Raw genomic sequence first — 26484 nt, 5'->3', positions numbered from 1 at the left:
TATTTGAATATGCTTCTCTTTAATGAATGATGAAATTATATGCACACCAAAGAACTATTTTTTTTAAAATGTCCTTTATGGCTACCAGTAAAGTTTCATTTTTATACCTGTCTTGTACACTTATTTAAGTCCGGGGTCACATAGAGATTCCTTGAGCAGAAAAAGGTCACCAGTGGAAAGCTTAACAAGCCTGCTCAGATGACGCCCCCACCCCAATAACACAGACACATTCTTTAAAAAGACCAGCTGTGCATTTATTTGCATAAATCCAAAGGACAGACTTAAAATCCAGCATAACATGCTATTTGTCCTACGATTTAATTACTGACCGGGTCTTTAGAGGTTGTTGATTTTCCCTGCGCTCTCACCTGCTTCACTAACACTTGCGGAAGCATGCGGCGTTGACACATCTTCAGCTTTCACAGAATTAGTATTAAGTCCAAAAAAGTCTTTTTTGATGATGTATCGAACACACTGCAAAATCACATTTCTTTCATGTCGAATGTCTGGAGCTAGAAGCTAAAATATAAATGAAAAACATTAGTTAGTTAAAAAAAAAATGCCCAAGAAACCCAACTTAAAATACAAGCGTCCCCTCCTAAAAGAGGGGGCACAGAATTGTAAAACAGACAGATTTGTCAGAACACAATACAAACACTCTGCCTTGTCCAGTTCATGCACAGTGAGACAGCCGTTCTCGCTAACAGCACAATGCTCACAGCTGGCTCCTCTCTAGAGACAGAGAGCAAAGAGCAGGAAAACAGATGTAAAAGTCTTGATCTTCCTCTGAAAGTTGTGCCTGCCATTCTCTCACCGGGTGCGTGCACTCGCCGCACATTCAGATCCTTGGGACAAGAGCACCACTTCAGCACAGGAATTCCACGGCAGCTTACAAGATCATCTTATTTTTAAAGCCAGGAAGAGGTCACAAGGAGGACACCCCAAATCCAAGTCTATATGTGGTAAATAAGGGTTTGATTCCATTTGCATGTCTTTCTGGTGTCTATAATACAGCTTGGAAGCTCAGTGACCTTTGACTTAGCACCAGATGAACATCTGGTATATCTAGGAATCGTCATACCAGACAGTATATTCTAGATGCAATTTAGTAAGTCGAACTGTGTGCATGTGACCCCACAGGACAGAGAGGACACTCGGCTACAGCACAAGTCTCCATTGACGAGGTAAGACACTTCCCGGCTACACTAACACTGCTTCTCTTCGACATGACAAGACTTTACCTCTGAACAGCATCGTTCCCGTTACTCGGAAGCAAGACACGCTGCTCCTTTTCTTCCAGCTTCAAGCGCTTGGTAAATGTTTGAATAACAATGCTGCTAAAGCCACATAGCCTAAGACAGATACAAATAAAGGCATAGCCGGGGAAGAGCACAGGCTGTGCAGGGAGGAAATGAGACATACAGCAGGCCACTTCAGGACTTGTCTTGACATTTTGGGGTTTTTTTTGAAGGCATTTAAAAACAGATGTATTCACTCCGTTATTTAGTTTTACTTTATGTGGGTGTTCTGCCTGCATGTGTGTATGTGCACCTGGCGCCTGTGAAGCCAGAAGAGGGATGGGATACCCTGGAATAGGACTCATACACAGTTGTGAACCTGCATGCGGTGCTGGGAACTGAACCCAGGTCCTTGAGCAGCCAGTGCGCTAAACTGCTGAGCCATCTCTCTGCAGCTCTTAGTAGGCATTTATATTTTAAAACAAAAAATAACTGTCTTTTCCTTCAGCTTGCAATTGTATTTAGCTGTGCTTCCAGCGAAACTTTTAGCCTCAACATATACTTCCTAGTCAACAGTTATGCTATACTGGTGGTAAGCAGTGATGAAAACTGCAGTTGCTCTGCATGTACTCCATACTAGCTCTATGACAAACGCAGAGGTAAGACATCACACAAACGAGTCTCCATGGCATGAAGAAAAACCACTCACCATTTCCAGGAGATATGGGTGACGTGTTCTTGGTTCAAACAATGGGTGGTAGCGACTCTTTTTCCGCTTAAGGGTTAGCTTTCTGAAACCATTCCTCTGGTTCCCCCACTTGGCTCTAGAGACAGTTCTGGCAGTTGTTTTAACACTTTGTCTTGGACTCTTGGGAGGGCTGTTATGAAGAACATGGTGGTTTTCTGCCAGAACATCTGCTTCAGTCTTGATGGGAGTTTCTAATGTTAAAAAGCAAACAAAAAGAAAAAGCAGGTAAAAAAAATTAAAAACTACCAAAAGGTACAATAACCCTTCCAGACATAATGCTGGCTATCAAGTAACTTTTTTTCTTCTTTTGGTTTTTCAAGACAGGGTTTCTCTGTGTAGCCCTGGCTGTCCTGGACTTGTTTTGCTGGCTTCAAACTCACAGAAATCCACCTGCCACTACCTCCCAAATGCTGGTGACCCATATGAGCACACACGAACTCTAGCAACATGCCAGAAAAACCAAACCCATCAACATGCTAAAAGTACACTACACCAAATCAAGTAGATTTTATCCCACATAGATTCACCTGATACCTGACAGCCGATTCCACAATATTATTACAATAATGAAGAGGAAAAACATAAACACTGAACAATTCACAAGTTCTAAGATAGAAGTTCTACCCCCTCCTCTCAAACATGACTCTATATATGTATTTACCATGAATCAATATGGTATGATACTCTTCATTCTCAAGTTTTATACGGGACCAAACATGGAAACTGTATCTCAAAGGAATTATAGGGCATATAATTCAAGCACAGACCTGGGCGTCAGGCTGTTGGGCTCAAATCAACATCACTCAAAGAGTTTCCTGTCAAGGTATTTATCTCTGTGTACACGCCCTCACTTGTACAGTGGAAACACACAGTGGTACCTAGGTTACAAGGTAGTTATAACTGAGGAAAGCATACAACAGGGCATGGCGTGGAGTGAGCACTGTATGAGTGTTTGCCATGAGCACATGAGGGATGCGTCTTCAGTGATGAGGAAAAGAGGAAAGAGACCTGCAACCATAAAACAGTACAGCTCAGAATCCCTGAAGCCCTCTGTAGAATTTAGCACAATGGACATAGTAACAAAAGCTACAGTATCACTCTGTTATTCCTTAACCTTCAAGTATGATCACTCAAGCAAGAAACACAGAGGTCGGAAGAGTCAGAGCTTACACCGTCAGTCAGTCAATTTTCTGCTAAGGAAGAGGACACGGAGCCATTGATATTTTTCTCTTTCTTGAGAAAACATCTTTCAGCTAATTGGCATGTATTAATGTAATTAGTGTTCACCAATTCCATCAGTTTTAACTATAGCAATGCTACCTTTTAAGTTAAGATCACTCTTTGGTTTGTGGCATTTTAAATCAGTTCTCAGTTTGGGGTCGTAATCATAGCTGAACTAGTCTGAGGGAAAAAAAGAAACAAAACAAAACAGCTGAAGGAGCTGTACAAAGCCAGGAAAAGTAGCAGAGCAAGCCACTCGAAACCCTCCTTATTCATAATTCTGTCCGCCCAGATCAATCAACACCTTCCCACTCCTTAACCATGCCTGTAGCTTGGGAGCTTTGCTATTAATGGGCTATTCTGGTAGTTGCTAAAGCTACTTGATTGAGCCGCTTGAGTGGCCTCCTTTAACCCTTCCTAGAGGACAATTAGCGCTACACACCTAGTAGCGACTGGCTGGCTGATGAAGCTGAATTCAAACTATATAAAATACTTAAGAGCTAAGAGTACTGAACAAAGGCTTTCTCCTTGAAGCAGGAACCTTCAGCCAAAATAAATTCACATAAGAATCTCATATATATGTCCGCTGCTACTATAAAAGACACTATGCCTCCCTCTCCTGTTCAGAAAGGCAGCCAATGACACACAGGGAATGCAATTGGCTGGCTACTTTCAACTATTAAGTCCCCAAACCTAGGTTTTCACATAGGTTCTCTGACACCGACACACTAGGGCTAACAAACTCACCCTAAGCCTGACGCCCCTAAAGCATTGTGTGAGGCTTCAAAGACTCCTAGCTTCTTTTCTTCCTTCTAACTTAAAAATCGCAGCCTCAAACTAAAGACCTGAGTATGCAAAGTATTCCTTACATGTTTCACCTTCAGAGAGAAAGAAGAAAACATTAGTTCACCTTGCTTTTATGGGATTCAGTAATCTGTTAATAGTTTTCCTTATCAGGTTATAAATACAGCTGATAAGGAGTAAATGTAATATGTGTTTAAAGAACAACTCCGTCTTCCTATCAGTATACTAGAAACAAGAGTAAGAAATAAATACTATTTTTCTTAAAATTAAAAAAAGGCAACCATCTGCTAAGGAATACTCTGATAAAACCAGAGCAGCTTATATTTCAAAATCCAAGTAGCTTTAACAACTATGAGAATAGCCCGCAGCCCATAAATAGCAGAAAGCTTCCAGGTAACACATGGATCAACACCAAGTTTTGTCTACAGCCTCTAAGTTCACAAACACTGGTTATCTCAAAGAACTGCTGACTTCATCCAGTTACACGTCCTTCATGCTACATGAGCACTTGGTCTCTCACTCATCTCCCAGCTCCTGCTTTGATCACACACCTTCACCACAACAAACACATGAACCCTCTCACAGTAGGAAAAGCCTACAGACAATTACCGTACAGGTCTAGGCTTTGCCAATTATAGAACATTGGTTTATTTGCTAAGCACACACTATACGATTGATGCAAATCCTGGTTAAAACTATACTGTATCAGATCAATAGCCTATCACAGCCCGAGTATATGGCCCTAGAAGAGATGCTGTAGGAGGGCGAATGCACTTATCACCAACAAAACCACACATGCATTTGAGACTCATCTGTAAAAGTAAAACATGTCTCCTGGGCATCACTAACGTCTCAGACGGATTCTTAAAAAGGATTCCATTTCTTCAGTACTCTACAACAAACAGATGAGGGCTGGCAAGTGGCTCAGGAGGTAATGCACCTGCCACACTGAGGATCTGAGCTCTGACCCTCAGGAAAAAGCTGGCCGTGCTGGCATGAGCTGTGGAACAGATGGGGATTTCCTAAAGCTAACTGGCCAGCCAGCCTGGCTGAACTGATCAGCTCTGGGTTCAGTGAGAGATCCTAGCTCAAAAAGTAAGGAGGGCATTTAGAAAGACACCCAGCATGGACCTCTGGCCTCTGCACATTCATCCATGGGCACAGACCCACAGGCATGTACAACACACACCAACACACACACACACACACACACACACACACACACACACACACACGTGCGCACGCATGTACAATAATAATGAAAACTAAAGCAATAGGTTAATGTAAGCACAAGTGTAGGACCACTGAGCATTCCAAGTAAGATAACTTATATAAATGTGCACCATGAACAGCACTGTATTACACAGACTTAAATTTTATTTCACGTCATTACTTTTTGAGACCGGGCTTCATGTAGTCCAGGCTGGCCACTGGCTCAGTATCTAGCTGAAGATGATCATAAACTTCTGATCTTCCTGAGTGCTGGGACTGCTATTTGTCTACCAAAGGTGCTAAAAATATGACAAAGGGCCTTGAAATGGGAGAGTAAATATATTGCACTCTGGATGCTACCACTGCCTAGCACGAACCAAAGGCAAACCCACACCGAGGCACAGGCACCCTGCCTTACCTTCTGGTTCACTCTCGGATGCCGAAACACTGCCGTAGCTGCTCATCAGTGAACATAAGGCTGGTGTCACCTCCTTAGGTACCACAGTCCTTTGTGGCTTCTCTTCCTTATCAGACTCTACAACAGAAGGGGAGATGATGTCTGAGTGCTTGGTGATCGTCCAGTTTCTCCACTTTTATAAAGTTAGGATTTCCTTCATTATTCCATTCCTTAAAAAGAGCTACTAGTCCACACTAAAATTGGAGTAGCCACTCAAGTGAAAGGTAGCAAAGAACTGTTGAGGTATCTTAAAAGCACCACAGCACCCGAGCAACAGGTGAAGCAATGTAATTATTTTAAAACAATTATTACTAAGGCACTCTAGTGTTATCTTGTATTTATCTCATGTTTTTCTACAAATATGCACTGCAATTATTCTCTAAAAAAGATCTTTCCCTTGGACCACAGATATGGCTCAGTGGCTAAGGACATGTCTTGGAGACGACAGGTTTCATTCCCAGTACTCTAAAAAAAAAAAAAAAAAAAAAAAAAAAGTTCTTTTTCTTCATATTTACTTATTCAAGTATGTGTTTAAATCAGTACAGACTCATGAATATTTACTTTTGGGAGGATGGACATAACTTACTACTACTTATTTATTTTGTCATTTCAATTGTTCCAACTTCAATGAAGCTGAAAATCCTTTACAGCACACTTCTGTCATATGCTATTCTGTCCTCTATTGTTTAGTGAAGACAAGGTCTTACTGTATGGCCCAGACCCTCAGCCTCCTGAACGTTGGGATCACCTGGAGACCTTTGCATTGTTTAGAGAATGTTATGATAACATGAGCTACCCCAGGCTGACCCCATGCTTTTCTGCCCAGATCGACACTTCTACAGGACTCTGGTTTCAGGAGAAAAGTATTTAAAATTCACAAGGTGAGTGTTGAGTGAACTGGGAAGGTCACAAAGCTCCCTATGCCCAAGCGCCGCCCCAGAAGAGAAAGGGTAAAGCACACCAACAGCTCTTCCCTTACGTCTATTATAGGACCATTATCCCAAATAAAGACAGTGAGGGCTTAGGGGTTGTTCTTCCCAAATTTCCTGGGATCTGCCTATCAGTTCTCATAAACACTTTAGCACCCAAGCTGAAGACTGTCAAAGGCACCACACCAACAGAAACAATGCTAAAGAAATAAAAATCTCCCGCCCTAAAAATAGACGTACAAACAAACACAGCTAAGCCCTGTTCTCTGAAATAAAAATACCAGTATAAACAGATTACCAACCAAGATCATGAAATCAAATTTTGGAGTTAGCACAAAATACTGATTCAAACAATCTTATTGTTAAAGTATTAACAACACCTTCTTAGAGTAAAAAAGTAGCGTGTTCTCATTGATCAAAAGAAAAATATTGGATTACCTATCGTTAGACCAGTAGTCAATCATCAATGCCTGTCTGTTTCTCTCTCACACATCAGCTTATTATCAAACACATAGCTGAAGAGACATGAACTGTCCCTGACCTTTCTTGACACTCTTTAGAGATCGCCACATGGTCAGCTCTCTGCACTCTGCACTCTGTCCCATTAGATGTTCAGAGAGGCTCCATTATACAGGCATGGCTCACTGGCTCACTGACCACTGGGGAGCAACTCAACTTTCAGCACCTCTCCCTCCCTGGAAGTCAGTGTGACCAACTCCCATCCTGAAGCTAATGGGGGCTGCTGGCACCTCAGACTCAGGAAGCACTTTGCTAGGCACATGGATAGAGCTCTTTAAAAATCCCCTGCCCCCCTTTTCAACTATAGTGCTAGGCAAGAAAAATGTAGGACCCCACACGCCCTCCCCCTTTAAAGAGAATCCATTTTGCCTACATGTATGTATGTATGCCACATGCATGATTGGTGCCCAAAGCTGTGAGCCATCATGTGGATACTTAAAAACAAATTTGGGTCCCTGAAGAGCAGCAACTGATCCTAAGCATGCTAACTCAGCCATCTCTCCAGCCTCCCATAAATCCCTCTTGAAATGAAAATAGAAAAGTCTTCCTTGCTGTGCTGTCATTACTTCAACCTGCAGCTTCCCATCTGTTTCTCTGCACAGCTTCTTTCTATGCATGGTGCGTGCTCACCCTCCTACTCGACATTGCCTCGAGAAGCAAAACTATCACTCTCTCTAGCCCCAAGATCTATAATTAAGTTGACTACAGAAAATGCAGCCTGGGATGTAGCTCAGTTGCAGATTATCCACCTTCCACGCTTAAGGTCCTGAGCTGATCACCATGCAGGGAGGCAGGGGAGGGAAGCATTGTATTGGAAAGAAAAAATAATATCATACACATAGCACTTCACATGGGAACTTTGCTTTACTCTCATATTCTCAAGAAAGAAATTTAAGAATAAGCACCACATTAGTTACTTTTCTGTTGCTATAATAAAACACCACAATCAAACCAACTTATAAAAGGAAGCATTTAATTGGGCTTACAGAGGATTAGAGTCCATGTGGTGGCTACAGGAAAGGCTGAGAGCTCACATTTCAAACCACAAACACAAGGCAGAAAGAACAGGGGAATGGGAGAGATTCCTCCCAGCACTACTTGCACTCTGTAGCTTGCCTGCTCCAGCGCCTCTCCTGATGTTTCCGGGACCTCTCCCATGGCTGAATTCCCTCAGTTCCTCCTCTAACTTCTCCTCCCCTGGCTGGCAAGAAGCCTAGCCCTATGCATTCCGGCTCAGTGACTGGCTATAGCTGCTTTCTTGGCATATTAGGGGACAATTGGGGAGCAGTGTTTACACAACATTGAGACAGGAGATTCTTAGAACAAGGATTGCAACCAGATATGGGGAGTACAGCAATCAGCATTTGAACTGCACAATAGCCTTATGCCTACAAACTAACTCTAATATATACAATTTTAAACAAATTGCTCCTGCCACCTGCTACCTCCACTCTGGACCTACCCCTCAGGAACTGTAAGCACACAAACAACAAGCCCGCCCTTCTGTAAGTTGCTTTGGTTGTGCTGTTTTATCATAGCAACAGAGAAGGAGCTGATACAAAACCTGGTAACAGGAAGCAGCCATTGCTGTGTGGCAGACCTGACCATAGGCTGTTTGGAGGTATGTGGAAGGCTTGGCAGCTTTGGACTAGAAACGCAGCTGAACACTGGAAACAGGTTAGTGGGCCATCCTGGCAGGAGCCTGAAGGACTGCAGTGCTCAGACTGTGAAAGACCTTGGGAACTCTGAAGTTGGACTAAGTGCATTTTGCATTGCCGTGTGGCCACCAGCTTATGGTGACAGTTTCAGTGAGATGTTCTCCTTAAGTCTTGGGCATCTGAATATTTGGATGGGAGTTTGGCGAGAATTAGGAGGTGTGGCTTTGCTGATGGTGGGCTCTAAAGTTTCAAAAGACTCCTGTCATTTTGAGTTAGGTCTTTCTACCTCATGTTTGTGGTCTGAGAAGTGAGTTTTCAGCTATTTTTCCTGCTACTTGCTATCTCCACTCTGCAATCATGAACCCTAATTCTCTGGAGTCATAAGCCCCAAATAAACTGTTACTTCTATAAGTTGTTTTGGTCACAGTGCTTTGTCACAGCAACAGAAACGCAGTTAATACACTAGTGAATACCACAAAGACACTAAAGTAGGAACAAGCCCCCAAGTAGACTAGCAAGTGCAGCACACAAGGAAACCAGACAGCATGGAGTCGACATGCTCAGCGCTGATACGTCTCCAATGACTGAACTGGTGCAGAGCAGCCACTCAGAGCGCACACAGCACTGAGTACAGGGGAGAAGATGACCTTGCAGTGATTCCCCAGGCATGCTCTGAGACCAGAGCTACCACCTTGTTTAAAATACGAGTTCCAGTGCAGAAAAAGTAAAAGATGGAAGGAAGTGGCTGAACTTTACTTTCACTTTTCTGTTGTTCAAAAATGGTTTTCTTTTCTTTTTCTGGAGACAGGGTCTCACTGGGTAGTTCTGACTGGCCTGGAACTCCCTACATAGACCAGGCTAGCCATGAACTACCTGACACTGCTTCCTGAGTGTCAGGATTAAAGGTGTGTGTCACCTACCATGAAGACTTTACTCTTAGAGTGAGCATGTCAGCTGCCATGAGAATCTCTGTGCCAACACCACTGACAACTAGAAAGACCAGATACTAAAGCTGGGTGCTCTGTCCAAAGGTAGGAGAAACTGCTTCCAAAAAAGTGGAAGGGCCAGCCCGACAGTGCATGCGCACCTGTAATCCCAGCATTTAAAAGCTAAGGCAGGAGGGCCACTCCAAAGTTTGAAGCCATTCTGGGTTACACAATAAGAGCCTGCCAAAACTACAGCAATGATGATGACAACGACAACAATGGAAAACAACAACAACAACAAAACCTAACTGCCTTTCTTTGGTCTTTTCAAAGATAAGAAAGCTTTGTCTTACTTTTACTTGGGGTGGGAGGATTGACCCAAGTCTTTGTACATGTCAGACAAGCACTCCTCCACTGAGTTACAGCTACAGCCAGAAGAGGTCTTCCTAAACTCAGAGCTGACAGCTATAGTACATGTGCACCACCACTAGTGCTGAACTAGGGGTCAAACTCCTGGGGTCAAGCTCTGGCCCTGCACCAGCTGGCAGTGTGACCACAGGAAACTGCTTAGTGTCTCTTCTTCATCTCTAGATGAAGTCACAATACCGCCTGCATCAAAGGTCCCTGCACAGGAAAGAGTTAATATATACAAAGTGCATGGAGCATGGCAAGTACTTGACTCAGTAAGTATTAGCTGTGCCGCTTCTTAAATTATCATTCCTAAATTTTATCCCATTATACTTAAGCCAACACTCCAAAATCCTTTTCCAATCTAATGTGACACACACACATGTATGTATTTATGTTATTTCCCATTTAGCTTACCAGAGTCACTGTGTATCAAAGCACTGAGAGGGTCTACATGAACTGTGGGTGGAGCTTCAGGCTTCGGCTCTCTGGCATGACTGCCTGGTCCAGCGCCTGCTGTCTGGCTAGCCCCACCACTTTTCCATCTATGATGTTTACCAGGACTTCTGATCTTTGCCATCTGTGAATGTCTGGACATGCCTTTCATTTTGCTGGAGTAAGAAAAAAATGGAACAAAAGAACATAAATGTTAAATTGAATATTTAAGCTCTAAGGCATTAAAGAAGCCCCCCCCCCCCCCCAAAAAAAGGAAATATCTATAGTGGAACTTTAAAGGCTCACACCCCACAACATAAATCTCATTCATCCCCAGCTACGAGTATTCTGAGCCCTGAAATAGGGCGGTGTTGTGCCATCGTTGGCAGCTCTTTTTAGCTGGCGGCATTCTCATACTGTACATAAAACACGCCCATTCTTAGTTATTTAAAAAACTACTCCTCTTTAAGGAGCCTCAAGGTTTACAAAACATTTACACGTATGATCCTCCCTCAGCAGATCCTCTCCGAGAAACAGTTAAGGAAGTCCTATGAGCAGAAGGAAAATGAAGGCTGATGACCCCATACAGGAACGAGTAACACCTAAATGGTGAACACTCAGCGATCACTGCCGTTGGCACCCAGTCCTCAGCTATGACTGAGCTGTGTCATGACCAGCAGATGTGCCTGACACCACATGACCCAAGATGCCGCTGACAAGTACTTCCTGCTGTATCTTTTTTTTAAAAGGACACCATTAAGAGCACAAAGGCAAGAAAAATTAAGAGGTATATCTCTAATGTATACAAGACAATATGTATGCAACCAAATATGTACCTCCTGAAAATCAAGGACAGCAAGCCCTTTGATGCTGGAGAGGAGGCTCAGTGGTTAAGAGCACCTCCTTCCCTTCCAGAAGGCTGGGGTTTAACTGCTGCTACCCACACTGAGTGGGTCACAATTGCCTGTAACTCTTAGCTCCAGACGGTCTTACCTGCTCCTATAGTCTCTACAGGCACTGCACTTATGCACACAATTAAGCCCCCATATGCACACACATAATCAGAAAAAAAAAAAAAACAAAAAAATACACAAAACACAAACAAGGAAAAAAGAACAGTCAAACACTTGAATTCACCAAAAGAACATCCACCTTAATAAGATGCTCAATGTTGTTACTAGCTATATCAAGCACCAAGGGACAGAAAATCAGATGCCATGAGCAGAATCAGTTCAACCACTTGGTAAACTATTAAAGCTAATAATATAGATAAGCTATGACATACCATGTTACATAAAAAATGAAAATGAACATTTATGTGCACAAGAGGCATGTACAAGAAATGTTTGTAGGAATTTGAATCATAACAACCCTAACTGAAAGCCACTATCTACCAACAGAATAGCTATGTGCTCTCACAACTGAGTTCTGTGTAACAGTATGAGTTATGTGTAGCATGGATATACGTCACAAAATAGTTCTGAGATACAGAAATCACATTTATTCAACAATGCATAGTGTATGATTTCATTTACATAATTATAAAAACAGGAATAATTTATGTTAATAAAGGCCAAAACAGAGTTAATGTTTATGAGGAAACACTGAATAGAACAGGGCTTAGGAGAGCTTGGTGAAATAAAGACATTCTGTAAATCAATTCATGTGGTAGGTGCATGCTTGTGTAGTGTGTATGTGTGTGTGGGGGTTTGCATATTTAAATTGTAGGCCAGTAAAAATAGAATGGAGAAATTGTGAACAAAGAAGTGAGACCTCACAAGTTACTGATAGGAGAGCATGGCCCTGCGTGTATGGTAGATCCACTCTATTAGCAGGCAGCTGGCTAACTGAATGCCAACAGGAACAGACTCCAACAACCCTGTGGCACATCCTTGATCATGCTTCCTGCACATCTCCAGGTGAGATCCTGGTTGTCTGAAGCAGCACAGGGCAGACAGCGTGACCCGAGGTAAGCGTGTTCTGTCATCCCTGAGCTGTAAGGAGGCTCTCTGGGAAGACTAGCAAGGAGACATGGACAGAAAGGACTTGGTCAGAGCATATCACGTGTGTACAGAATAGCCGTATTTTAAGATACAATCTTAAAAAAGATTAAAGCAACTATTACAGAGCGACATTTCAGAATGGGTGACACAGGGATTTGAAGACACTGCTGTGTCTCCCTTCTTACCCTGTCAGCACATGTTCTTAAGGAAGCAGTAAGAATGCTCACACAAACAACTCCAAGGAACTCACCCATACTGCGTCGTTGTCAACACTGCTCCTCTCTTTTCCTTTTCGAGTTGTAATTTTTTCTTCCTTTCAATATTAGCCAAAGTTGGGTAGTTTCTAGAAAAAAAATTATTACAAACTTTGAATTACTTCTAAAATTTAAGAGAGAAAAATGCAGCTATGAGTCCACGTTCCTCACCGCTTCCCACACAGTTCTACAGGCAGGTAAGGGACGTAGGCTAGAATGTCAACGGCACAGCTCATGTAACGTGTGCAAACTGCTCCCGCATCTCGGCTAGTGTCCCTCATGTAGAGAAACAACCTGCCACGCACACACGAGGTCACCAAGGTAAGAAACAGTTCTCAAACAGTACTCTACTATGAAGGATGTCAGAACAGCTATACCTAAGACAAAATACAGTTAAGGACCCAGGAGAGAACATTTTTCTTTTGCGTGGGGCAAGATATTTCAAAATGAAATCCACAAAGAAAGGGACATGAAACCAACTGGTGTGACAGGGTGCTGCGGACAGCACTCAGGTGGCAAGTTTCAGAGGTATTCTAAGTAAACCAGGTAACACAAACACTCAAGATCACAGCAAGAGTGACCACGACCCAGGGAATTATTTTGTATGAAACATAATTTAACTACAAGGAACTGAACTACCAAAGAAGGCTCAACCCAAAATGTGCCTACTAAGTTTATACTCAATCCAACAGGTGATAGCAAACCACAGAGAACTCCTAGAGGGCTGGACAGATTGCTTAGTGGTTAAGAGCACTGGCTGTTCTTCAGAGGGCCCAGGTTCAATTCCCAGCATCCCCCTAGTGGGCTCACAACTATCTGTAAATCCATTTTCAGGGGAACCAACACCCTCTTCTGACCACTCTAGGCAGCAGGTACACACATAGTGAGTGCAGAGACATGCAGGCAAAACATCCACACACGAAATAAATTAATATGCTAGACAAAGTGGCACAGACCTTTAATCTCAGCACTCAAGAGGCAAACGGTTCCTGAGTTTGAGGCCAGCATGATCTACACAGTGAGTTTCAAGACAGGACTATGCATAGAAACTCTGTCTCCAAAAATAAAATAAAAAAATAAAAATAAAAAATAAAAGCTCTAGACATGCACATGGCTATGAGTGAGATTAAATCCGTTTCTTGGCACATGATACGGAGATGCCAGCCAGACCTAAAATCAGGCAGTGAGAGACGCAAATCCTCATAGTACAGAAAAATTGAAAGAGGGGACACAGCTCTGACCACTCAGGCTGGTGCTCATCAGAAATAGCAAAGGTTCTGCTGAGTTTTCTAAGGTTCTTCTCGCCCTTCTTTTAAACATGTATGCTGACTAGGGCTATAGCTCAGAGGGAGGAATGCGCATGCCCTAGGTTCAACTGTCAGTATCATTAAACTAGCAAACACATCTGCATCAGTCACCCGAGGAGCACCCGCAGTGACTCCCACGGGTTAGGCACACTGGCTTTGGCTAATGGTTAAAGAATCAGGGGAAGGCAGTGAATTTCAGTAAGGGCAGTACAGAGCATGTGCCCAGCCATAAATAACATCCTTCAATAAGAGACGATGACTGCGCATGCTATAAATAACCCTAACAGAAAAGAGCAAGGTCATACAAGATGGGAACCCGGCAGCAGTCAGCAACACATACTTATAAAAAGCAAGCGTGACCTAAAGCTATGCAAAGGGGATGACTGGCACTTGGATGAGTGTGAACTCTTCCCTAATACTCAAAAATGGTTCAACACTGTTGAGGAACTGTGTCAGTTTGATGGAAAAAACAATGCTGAGGAAAAAGAAAACTTGTAAGAGGCTCAGAAGTGACTCAAAGACAATTGAGAGAGTGAAACCTAAAATTTCTGTAGAAAGATGGAAGAAACCATGGGAGCTAGTGACAGACGGGAACTGGTTATAAAACAGCCTTCAGGGAGGACGGTCGGCAGCTGTTCTTATCTGCAGACAGGACACAGAAGCAGGAATGGTAAAAAAGGGTGTGGTGATGGCCACAGGCACTGTGTTGGCTAGGCACCAAGTTCAAAGCTCCTCCTAGAGTTCATGTGACAAATATGCAAACGCTACTGGGGAAATCCAGTATATCTTAGAAACGCACGGCTGTGTGGGTACGGCTTGGCGCAGTGTCTCCTGCTAGTGGACAGCACTGGGAAGCCACACCCAGCGATATGCAAGACTTTCGGCACCCTTCTCCGTGTTGTTGTTTAAGTCTGTCATCAATCCCCACTGGATTTGTCCTGACATCAGACACTCATTTCTGTCGACTGTCTTTGTGTTTCTGACCTCTGACCAGTTCCTGCCTATGCCCTGGGTCTCCAGTGACGTCCTTAGTGGATAGAGACCACTACCTGATGACACTGAGCCTACTGTTACCTCTGCATACAGGATCCAACTTCCTCTTTGCACTCAAGTTACGAGCCCTTACTGACTTTTCCTCCTGCACCTTTTGGCTAGAGATCACAATCCCTCTTTACAAACGGCTTTAACACAAGCTTATGCCACTGCATGTAATTTCAAAGTCCTTCTGAACGTCAGAAAGATACAACACTATTAAACGTTATGAAGAGGCAGACATGCAAGTCTGCACCAGCTGGGAACACCAGAAGGAGCAATGAAGGAAACAGAACAGCTCCACCTTGTGGCAGCTCAGGAATTAAGAATCACTTTTCCCTTCCTATCTTGGGGGAAGCTTTAGTTTTCAAATACATTGGGCCCCTCCAACTTTTCCTACTTTGAAAAATAAAATAAAGTAAAACAAAATAAAGGTGAAGGAATAAAGGCAAAGATGTAATTTTTGCTGGCTACAGATGCTGAGTGCAGGGACTCTTTACCTGGTTATCTAGCAGAATAGCTAGGCAGGTGTTAGCGCTCTAGAACATCACAACACACTGGCTCCCCCAGAAGGGCAGCTTTCACAAAACAGCAACATTCAAGATAAAAAGCATTTTTTGTACTAATGTGGAGTTCACTACTTTTAGGGTACACTCTTCAAAAGCTGAGACTGAAGCACTGTAAAATACATGCTTGTATGAGAATATCTGTATTAAATCAGTATGGTGCACTATGGATTTATACAATGGAAACGTAAAGATAAAATAAATTGCGACTAGAGAGGTGGGCCAGAGGACCCAGGCTTAATTCCCAGCACTCATATGGCAGCTCACAACCTACTCTAACTCCAGTTCAGGGGATCCAACACCCTCATCTTGGCCTCCCTGGGCACTAGGCATGCAAGTGGCACACAACATACATACAAGCCAAACACCCACACACACATAAAATAAAAACTAAACATTTTTCTGTTCTTTAAAATATGTATTAAAAATAAAGATACAGTAAATGGAGAATAGGTACCTAGAAATAATATAGTTTCATAATGTTTTTAAAACCGCTTAATGATAGAGTACATGTCTCAGAAATCTACCAAATGAACCAAAATAAAGAGCATATTTCCCACGTCCCTTCTTTCCTGCCAATCCACCCATCTCTCGCCTTCTAGAAGAGGCCTTGCTTTATATACTTACAGGCAGAGCAGCACAAGGTCAGACCTCCTACCCAGCCTCCCGCACAGCAGGACTACAGATGTACACCCCACCCCCAGCTCCCATATCCTGCTAATGAGTGTACCACCAACACTTCTGAGTAAGTGAAGGGACAAGACCCTGAGAAGATGTGAAGGAACTGCAGGTGAATTAGAAGGTGCCAAAAGATATGTGCAGAACACACTAACAAGGCAGCAGCACAGGTACAAATAATCCTCACCCAGCGCTGCCACCCCAGCATCCTCCTCCTGGTACCTCCAGGCTCAGCAGGCCGCGCCTAACTCCACTTCATCGTGCACCCACCACCACACCCTGCACCCGTTCCTTTTCCAGCACCTCCAACGATGCTCACTGAGTAACTTGCAGCCTACACTCTGGAACCCAGAACCAGATACACTTGTTCGATGTGAGGAAAACTGCCATTATGTGTGGGAAATCCTGCTCCAGCCCTCCTTTATTCAAGAGGCTAGGGCTGCCTCCAAATTTCACTCATAGCTTTGAAACACAACCAACTCAAAACTGCCCCACCAAGCACCATCAGAAACAGCTGCATATCCTCCCTCTCGACAATTCTGTTTGGGGGACATTCCACCCACTCCCACTAAAGTGACCAAACAACTACTTCCAGACAATGAGGGCTCTATGAAAATCTAGTTAAATCTGAAACACACCTATTGCTTTCCTAATGAAAAGCTCAAAACTAGGCTGTGTTTCCTTTGCCTGACTATCTAGAATGAGGGGGGAATGTGAGAACAGATGTGAACCTCTGTCAGGCACTGAAGAGCAGTGACAACCAGCTTGCCCAATGTGCCAATGGCAGCATCAGTGTCCTGAACTTGTTCTTTCCCAGGCCACTTTGCAGTAAGCCATGGACGCAAGGCTACTGCTCCATTTCCTGAGTACACGGCAACTGATGCAAACCCCTCCAGCCAAACCCTAGTCAACCAGCACAGCCCGAGTTCAAGCCTCTCCACAGGGCTTGCCAGCTTCCTTTGAAGTATATACTCACTACACGATCACACACCATCCCTCCGAGGTATTTATCCAATTAAAAAAAAAAAAGCATATATTCATTCAAAGCACAAACTCTTAAGTGAATGTTTATGGAGGTCTCCAGTATGCCAAATACTGGAATCCACTCTCAATTTGGAAATGAAGAAACAACTGTGCTTTATATAGCCATGCATGGAACAGTAAAATACTCAGAAACGAGAATGAACTAGTACTACACCCAACGTGTGAGTTCTGAACTCAGAAGTCTACATGTTGCATGATGCCACTTATGTGTGACCTGACAGATCAGTGATTGCTAGGAAAGGCACAGGTCACATGGTGCAGCAGAATGGAGCTCTGGCCTATGCCTACTTGTGATAGTGTTCATGTAACTGTGTTTAAAAAGAGGGAATTACTTGCTGTGTGTACTATACTGTAAGGGTGGAGTGGAAGGTGGCTAGCTCACTTCTCACAGGCAGCCTTTCCCAACACCCTGTCAGTGCTGCTCTCCAAAGAGTCCCTTGACTAAGGGAAGTACCCTTTGGCTAAGCACTCTTATCCCCATGTGCTAAAGTTAGTGTTTAAACTGCGCGCAGCTTTCTAGGCACCTCATATACTTATTCACTATTTCCCATTAGAGTGAGTCTCTGGTTTTGGTGACCTTAGCCATAAACCGCAAAACGTTTAACTTTTCAGTTACAAAATGCTGGCTTATGAGAAGGGCCAGCCGATAACAGCACCTGTGGCCAGGTCTCATGACCCAAGCTCAGTTCCTGGAACATACATAGTGGTAGGAAGGAACCAAGGCCCTAAACTTGCCCTCTGACTTCCACACACTTGCCATACCATGTGCACACTCACCCCCACACACACACAAATTAAAATGTAAAGAAAGTTTAAAAAAGACATGTTTACCTCTAGCCTTCAATATAAACTACTCCCCAGAAATTAGTAAAAGACAGGTTTCCATCAACACATGGTCTAAGGTTTCTTGTTAGCACTTGAAAAATCACTGATTCCATCAGAGACTGTTTTTCCTTGAATCACTTGCTATAGGGACCACAGGGGGGCAAAGTTCACTTTCATAGAGAGAAGCCACTTAAGAATGCAGGCTTTTAGAGACTGATGCTTTGTCTGATATTGAAACCACAGCTGTGAGCCAATAGGACGGCTCAGAGGGTGAAGGCTCTTGCCACTGAACCTGAAAGCCTGAGTTCAAACCCAGGAACCCACATAGTGGAAGGAGAGTAGGGGTGGGGGAGGTGTCACGCACGCACGCACACTTCTCTTAAAAGCAGCACAACCATGTAAGGCAAGTGTAAGTATTAGATACAGTACTGCTTCCAAATCACGATTATGAATCAGCACAACTCATTTGAGCACACTTCTCTAAAATACAGGTGCTGTTCAAAAAGTGACTTACACATAGAAGGCCACATGGTTTCTCCAGGTACCTTGTGTATTGAAAAGGACCTGTATCTGTAATAAATTATAAACCCGCTTACATGTATCACATGCACCACTTCTATCTATGGCACCAGGTGACACAAACAGCCACTTAAAAAGCTGTTCTTACCTCTCCAATACTTAACTTAGTCAAGAACACACAATGTAAAACAATTCTCCAGTGGGACAATACTGGACATGACACTATTTTTAAAGATGGGCAAGGCTTTCCTGTAGATTCAAGGATGAGTAAAAAGACCCCACAGGGGCAGGAGCTCTGGTGGCTAAGCCCGTTAGCTGGAACTCGAGACGCAGAAGGCCCAGCTCTGTGACAGAAGCAGCATCGTGACAAAACCAACAAGCCAGGAGCTCAGCTGGGCTGGGTGGCCCACCTGGGAAGCTCAAGCGGGAGGGCTGCCCCAAGACGGAGACTAGCCTCATCTACATAGTGACTTCCAGCAGACTAGCCTCGTCTACATAGTGACTTCTAGCAGACTAGCCTCGTCTACATAGTGACTTCCAGCAGACTAGCCTCGTCTACATAGTGACTTCCAGCAGCCAGGGTTAGGTAGCAAGAGTCTGTCGTAAAACAGAAAAACAGAAAGAAAAAGAAGCAACAACAACAACAAACCCCACAAAGTAGTCAATGAGATAGACAAAAAGTCTACCTGATACCAAAAGCTTTGAAATTATGTAGAAAGTACCTGAAAGGAGGCCCACAGTTAGAATTCTAAGGTTTCAGCACTTTAGCTAAGAGAAAATGAGCTTGGCAAATGTCTAAATTGTACACTAAGGGTCATGTGTATAACTGAGTATCATTTGCTATCAGAGTTTGAGAACCAAGGAAAGAGAACACTGATGTTCTCACTAGGCAAGTCAGTCCCTCAAGTCAGCGAGCACCACCTGTTCACCTGCAGAGCACAGCACAACTGTGGCTCTCTCAACAGGGCTTAGCAATCGAGGCAGAGCTGAGAGCCTGTCAGGTGAGGGAAGGACAATTGAACAAGGGAGCTCAGATACTGCCGAGGTATTGTGATGAACAGGGCGGGCTCACTACAAGGATAAGAATTATGGACAGGAAGCCATCTTCATGTCCCTCAAAAGAATTAAACATTTGTACAGGAAGTTAGCACCACTGGACTGGACTAGCAACCTCCAAGTGACCAGACTCCAGCAGAAAAGCTCGTGCCCAGCCCAGCCCAGCTAGCTAGATACCGTCAGTATCACTGCTGTGAGCTTTCCAAATCCAGAGCGCCAGACAGAAGGTAGAGCCAATCCTTGTTTGCCCTTCTACACAAATAAGAAGGGAAGCTAACCAGCTCATAACAACAGAAACAAGCAAAGAAAGAACAAAGCCCGGATCCAGGAGGAGTGGTGTCGTAAGAAAATAAATAAAATAAAACGTAGCTACAAAGAAGGCACATAGTGACTGTATTAACATGCTACGCTCTATGGTTAAGAGTTTCAAGCACCTTTCTCAAACTCCAAGACTAAGGTCTTGCCAGGCTGGAGGGCGAAGGCCTCTAACGCTGGGGTAAGAAAGAAGGCTCAGGAGTGCAAATACAGCCTGGGCTGCCGAGTGAATCAACCTCGGCCTGAGCAAGGTAGCCGGTCCCGGCTTTACAAATAATTTAAAAGAGAGCATGGAGAGATGGTTCAATGGCTAAGAACATGGCTGCTCTTCCATAAGACCCAGGCTCGATACCCAAACAACACATGGTAGCCCACACCCACTGGCAACTCCAGTTGCAGGAGACCCTCCTGGCCTCCTTGGACACCAAGCACACCTGTGGTGCGCAGACACCAAACACACCTGTGGTACACAAACACCAAGCACACCTGTGGTACACAGACACACATACCAGCAAAAGAGGCAGATTCATAAAATAACTACTAAGATTGTGTTTTGTTGTTCTTGTTGCTGTTTTAATTAAAGACAGCTGGGGACTGTAGCACAGTGGCAGACATTTGTTTAGCAAAAGCAAGGCCTTAAGTGCAACTCCAACACTACAAAATGAAAACAGTCAAAACGAATGGCCTCTTGTTTTACGGCTGACTCTTCCTACTTTGTTAACTTTAGGAAAACAGGACTGTGGTGGCCTGGTTGACAGTGTCCCCTTAAGACTCATGTATGTAAACACCTGACCCCAATCGTGACACTGTTGGAAGAGGTTATGGAGTGTTTGTTATGAGGCCTTGCCAGACAAAGTGTGTCACTGGCAGCTGACTTTCCAGGTTGACAGCCTCGGCTCACTTGTAGCTCACACTGCTTAACAACAGAGTGTGACCAGCCAGCCGCCTGCTGCCACACCATTCCTACCACCTCTCTGGACCCATAAGGCAAACTAGACTTTCTTCCCTAAGTTGCTACTGGGTATTTTATCAGAGCAACAGACAACGAACTAACGTAAATAACTGATTCTCACAGTGCACCGTAGCGCTTCGATGGTTCTACTCCGTCTTCTGTTACAGAATCAAGTATGTGAGAACGCAGTCAAACAGAGCACAGGCAGGTGTTTCACAGGCACACTGGAGCCAGACATCAGCGAGGCCATCTCTGCTACCACGTGTAAAGCCACAAGGTACACAGTAAGGCACATTAACATTAACTAATTAATTAGTTAAATCTTAATTACAGGAGTTAATTCCTGGACTTTTACAGGTAAAGACAAGCACATGTGCATCTTGTTTGCTTCTGCACCCACTCTGCCTAACTGTGAACAGTCATTCAGCTGTGCATTCAAACAGAAAAACAAACACAGCAATATTTTCTACATTTTAACTATCATTTCCCCAGCCACTATGACATGGACTCTCTTCAGAGTCGCTTTGTGACACATCTGTTATTAAATGGAGGGTTCTCTGACTCTCTGCAAACTACATTCAATAGCCTGATACAACATTCTTAGTGTCAGCATTACCGACGTTTACTTTTAAACCATCAACTAACACTATTCTTAGTTGCAATGTACCACTATTGAACACAAAAATCAAGCTCAGTTACTTTCAGTGGACTGTCTCTAATGTTATAAAAGGCCGTGTTTCTCTCTTCCTATTTGTTAGAGCCAGTCTGGACATGGTAAAACAAAGTTCTCAGCTCTGTACTCACTTTCTCCTTTCTTCCCTCCATTTTGCAATCTCCTCTGGAGTGTCCAGCTTGATCTTCTTCATCCCAGGAGCATGCATCTAGGAGCAGAGAGCCTGCTGAACATCAGGAAGCATACTGTGGGCTTTAGCTAAATGCAACGTTGTGCCCGACATTAAACTTGCAAGCAGAAAATATTTTAAGCTATTGTTCTCACTCTAACCTACCTACCTTTAAAGGAAAAGCAACCATTTCTCATGAAGCTAGCTCAGTGCTATTGACAGGGGGAAAGCAGCGTAATTTTTATTGCACAGATATATAACCCATTTTTCTCACTTGACATTAAATACCCAAGTGACAACTTACTGAGAAAAACTGAAGGTGACAACTAAAGAAATGAAAAGACACGATCCTTTTTACCCAACCCTTTTCTTTTGAGAGTGAGGAGAAAAAGGAGGAGGAGTGTCCTCAAAGGCCAGACACTGGATCCCCGAAGCAGGAGTTACAGGTAGTTGTATGCTGTGGGTACTGGCACTGAACCTGAGTCTCCTGGAAGGGCAGACCAACCTCTTGACTGCTGAGCCTTCTTGTCAGCAGCCACAGACACGATCATTTTAATAGGTGTGGTATGGTAAAAACCAGAACCCAACTCGAGGTGCAAGAATCAGTTCTGAGCAGGCAGGTCATTCTTTCAGTCTGTTAGGAGGAGCTAATATTCATCTATTTTACATGGTTTGAGACTAAAATAGAGTAGATGTAAAACTCTTACAACGTACAAAACACTCCATGAATATTACTTATTAGCATACAGAGAGAACACATTTAAAAAGGGTGAAAAAGGCCTTAAAAACTTACATTTCTCCAATGGAACTGAACAATCTTCTCATGTGCACTAAAAGAGCAGTCCACCTCAGGGCACTGGAAAGTATAACAAAGACAATTTAATGATGCGCACCACCAGGGGTCTACAGACTGTGGTCCTCTCACAACTACTCTGCCTGGGCTACATCGCTCCTTCATCCTTAGGCCAGCAGCAAGACACAGATGGCTGTGAAACACAGCTGCACTCAGGGAAGAACAGCATCCTCCACAGGCGCAGCACAGCCTAGTTCCTCCTCTAGAGTCACACCAAAGTAATCCTAATTCCTAATGGTGAGAGGCATTTCTGCAAATGAATGTTTCCAAAACAAGAATTTTCTTAAACAAACAAACAAACAAATTTTCTCAAGCATTCTAAATGGCTTAACATTTTAAAAGCCATGCAATATGTTGACCATATTTAGAGGTAAGCAAGCTATGACACACCACACAGTACAGAGGCAGCTCAGGACAGCACTAGAGGGAAAGCATTCAGAGGTTCCCAGGGCAACGGCAGGGGAGCTACAGCTCTCTTCTCTCAGCTACCCACGGAGGGGCACATACGCAAAGGCTGCCACAGCTCCTCCCCACCGTGAAGCAGTGGGCTCCCCACCCCCAAACTCCAATCCCAGGCACTGTCCCCATGTGTCATCAAAACATTTCTTTCTTTAAAAACTAACTTAAAAGGAAACTAAGCTTGGCGCTTTTACCAAAACTACAAATAAAAGGCTATTTCTGCATCAGATCACAACCAGCAGGAAAACCTACTTTTGTATGTTCTGACATGTGTACGTCATACTTGTCTTGATTTTTAAAGCCACGATCACAGGTATCACAGAAAAACTGGAAAACCGGTTCCTTTCTTTTCTGCAAAGAAAAATAAGCAGTAAGACTGTGGTGGGAAATCTGTTCATCTGAACACAACTATTCCAGGAATACATATTTGATTTGTTTTAAAACACTCCTGGGGTTGGGGGGGGGGGCTTCCTTTTTTTTTTTTTTTTTAAATCAATATAGCAAAAGCCAGAAACAATAGAACAATAGGCAACAATTAAATCTAAAAGAGCTAATGCAAACTATAAATAGATTTCAGGTTGGAGCCCTAATGAAGATTTGGTACACACAGCACCTGTCAAGATCTAGCATGTGACCTAGCGTGTCACAAAGGGTAGTAATGTACTAGGAACTGATACAGGAAATAAGCTCCATCTTGTAAACATTGTTGCTATTCACCAGAATACATAGACTGTAGTCATAGGACACTAACTGCACAGAGTTTCCACAATAAGAGGGCATTAACTCATGCTCTAGACAGTACCCAACCCACTCTAAACTAACTATGTGACTTATACAAAGAAGAAACTTGACCTGTAAGTTAGGTTCAAACTGGAATAAAGAAAACCTATTTTAATACAGTATTTGGCTTGTGAAGTATAAGCAGGCATTTCACCTCACTTGAAAAAAAAACGGCTTCCAGGCCAGAGAGATGCCTCAGCAGGTAAAAGCACCTGCTGCCACGCTTCATCAGGACCTGAGTTCAATCCCCAGTTCTACCCACATGGCAGAAGTGACACCTGACCGTGCTCTTACTGCCACACGTACAACCCACCCCCAACAAAAAATAAAGTAGGAAAAAAAGACTTTCACAACAATGACAAATACCCATTCCTGAAACCTTACAAGCAGGACAAACAAAAACATACTAACACAATAGATCCTGTCTGAATTTAAGACATTATGTGCACAGCTTGGGTAAATATAAATTATCCTAAATTTGAAACAGTAGATTATAGCTTAATTGGGTTTAACAAGAAAACAGAGGGTGTGCGGGGATGGGGAATCTGCTTTTATATCACAGAAAGACTCTTTCATACTAAAAAGCAACAAGATTATGAAAAACAAAAGCTTTGTCAGTACAATTTGCTAGTGCTTCCGACTCGGTAAGGAAAAGCCTGGAACTTCCAGTCTCCTTCTCAAGCTCTAGCCGTCAGCCCCAATCTTCCTAACTTTTTCTGAACAGTGTTTCTCAACCATCCTGATGCTACTGCCCTTCAACATAATTCCTCATGCTGTGGTGACACACCCCCCAACCATAAAATTACTTTTGTTGCTACTTCCTAACTCTAATTTTGCCACCGATATTTACTGTAACGTAGCTATCTGATATGCAACCCATGAAAGGGTCATTCTGCCCCCAGGTTGAGAACCACTCTTCAAAGCCTTACCAAAGGTTAATACTTACATTTATTTGTAAGCCTGGCTCTCAACTACATGAACAGAGACTGTTTTTATGTTCTCTTTCATTTTCTATAATTTCATCATTTATTTTTCGAAACTATTTCTTGCTTCAACTTTTTACTTACAGCCAAGCTCTTTAAAAGTCCTACCCTAAAACTCCACATGCGCAAGAGACATGACAGTTAAAAGCGGTAATATAAGAATTAAAATGTCACATTCATCATCTCAGAAATACCTTCTTCTTCTGCTTTCTGTTTTGAGGCAAACTGAAGTCACTGAATTTTCCATCATGTGTTCGTGGATAATAAGAACGTGTAGCTAAAAAAGAAAAGAGAGATTCTTGTAAGACTGGAAATGTACAATTATTTATCACTCCTTTTTCCTTTTCGGTTTTTTGACATAAGGCCTCTCTCTGTGTTAGCCTTGGCTGTCCTGAACTCGCTTTGTAGACCAGGCTGGCCTCAAACTCACAGTGATCCGCCTGCCTCTGCCTCCCGAGTGCTGGGATTAAAGGCGTGAGCCACCAAGCCCGGCTCTTTTTTCCTTTAGAGAAAAAAAAAAAAAAAATGTGTGTAGGTAGCATGTGAGCGTGGGTCCCCTGGAGGGGAGAAGACAGAGCCGTAGCTACAGGTGGTCGAAGCGAGTGTTGAGAACCGAGCTCTGGTCCTCTGCAGAAGCAATAGACCCTTTTCACCGCCGAGCCATTTCTCCAGCCCCTACCGATACCTTTCTAACACATCCATACCAATCATTACTTCCTAATCGGTTAATTTCCTGTATTGTGTCCCCCTGTACTAGGAAGATAGGAAGCCCCTCACCCAAAAGGTAAGGATTTTTGTGTTTTGTGGATTGCTACATAAGTATTTAGTTGGGTTGGATTATTAAACTTTGTATGAACAGGTAGAGGAAAACCTAGTGGGACACAACCAGCCTCCAAAAAGACAAGGCAGGGCTGAAGGATGAAAAGGGAAAGCTGGGAGAGGGAAGGAAGAGACAGTAAAAGGGTACCACTAGGAACAGCAGCTTACCCGGTGAGTGGAAGGCCGTGTGATTCGTGGGAAACCCATTAGGAGACAGTCCCCAGTACCAAGGCGTCGAAGCTTGTAAGTTCCAGGCAGGCTGGCTGTTGAACTGAGGCTGAACATCCAGCGGGGCCTGGGATTCGAAATTAGGCTGAGCCGCGGGAGGAATCTGAACATCGAACGGCGGAAGCGCTCCGGAGAGAGGCTGTGTCTGCACGTGGGGCTGCCCCTTCCGGCACGGCTCGGATCGCGCCGCTGGGGACGAAAGAGGAGGTGGCGGCGGCGGCAGCATGGCCCAGTATACCCAGTTGTCCCGCGGCGGAGCGGCTTCGCTCGAGGTCTCCAGCGCGGGAGTCACCTGGGGGGCTGAAGGCCACGCCGCGGGAGTCGGCTCTGCCATGCTACCTAGCAGAGAGCCCAAAGTGCAATTGTGGACCCAACATTAAGCGTCACTTCCGTTACGGCAGTCTAGCCGATGAG

At 43.7% G+C, this 26484-nt stretch overlaps 1 protein-coding gene across 1 annotated transcript; it reads right to left on the bottom strand.

The window, feature by feature from the left end:
- Window positions 1–210: 210 nt before the first annotated feature.
- Window positions 211–26424, bottom strand: Nufip1 (nuclear FMR1 interacting protein 1). The gene is made up of 10 exons (XM_051160848.1): window positions 26011–26424; window positions 25218–25300; window positions 23513–23611; window positions 22742–22804; window positions 21911–21987; window positions 12809–12901; window positions 10538–10731; window positions 5642–5758; window positions 1948–2177; window positions 211–519 (listed from the first exon to the last, which is right to left on the bottom strand). Exons 1-10 carry the CDS (start codon window positions 26402–26404, stop codon window positions 337–339), a joined length of 1533 nt encoding a protein of 510 aa, XP_051016805.1. The 5' UTR covers window positions 26405–26424; the 3' UTR covers window positions 211–336.
- Window positions 26425–26484: the final 60 nt, after the last annotated feature.

The sequence above is a fragment of the Acomys russatus genome, chromosome 18 (genome assembly GCF_903995435.1).
Source record: "Acomys russatus chromosome 18, mAcoRus1.1, whole genome shotgun sequence".
Lineage (NCBI taxonomy): Eukaryota > Metazoa > Chordata > Mammalia > Rodentia > Muridae > Acomys > Acomys russatus.
This window is presented reverse-complemented; position numbering and strand designations above follow the sequence as displayed.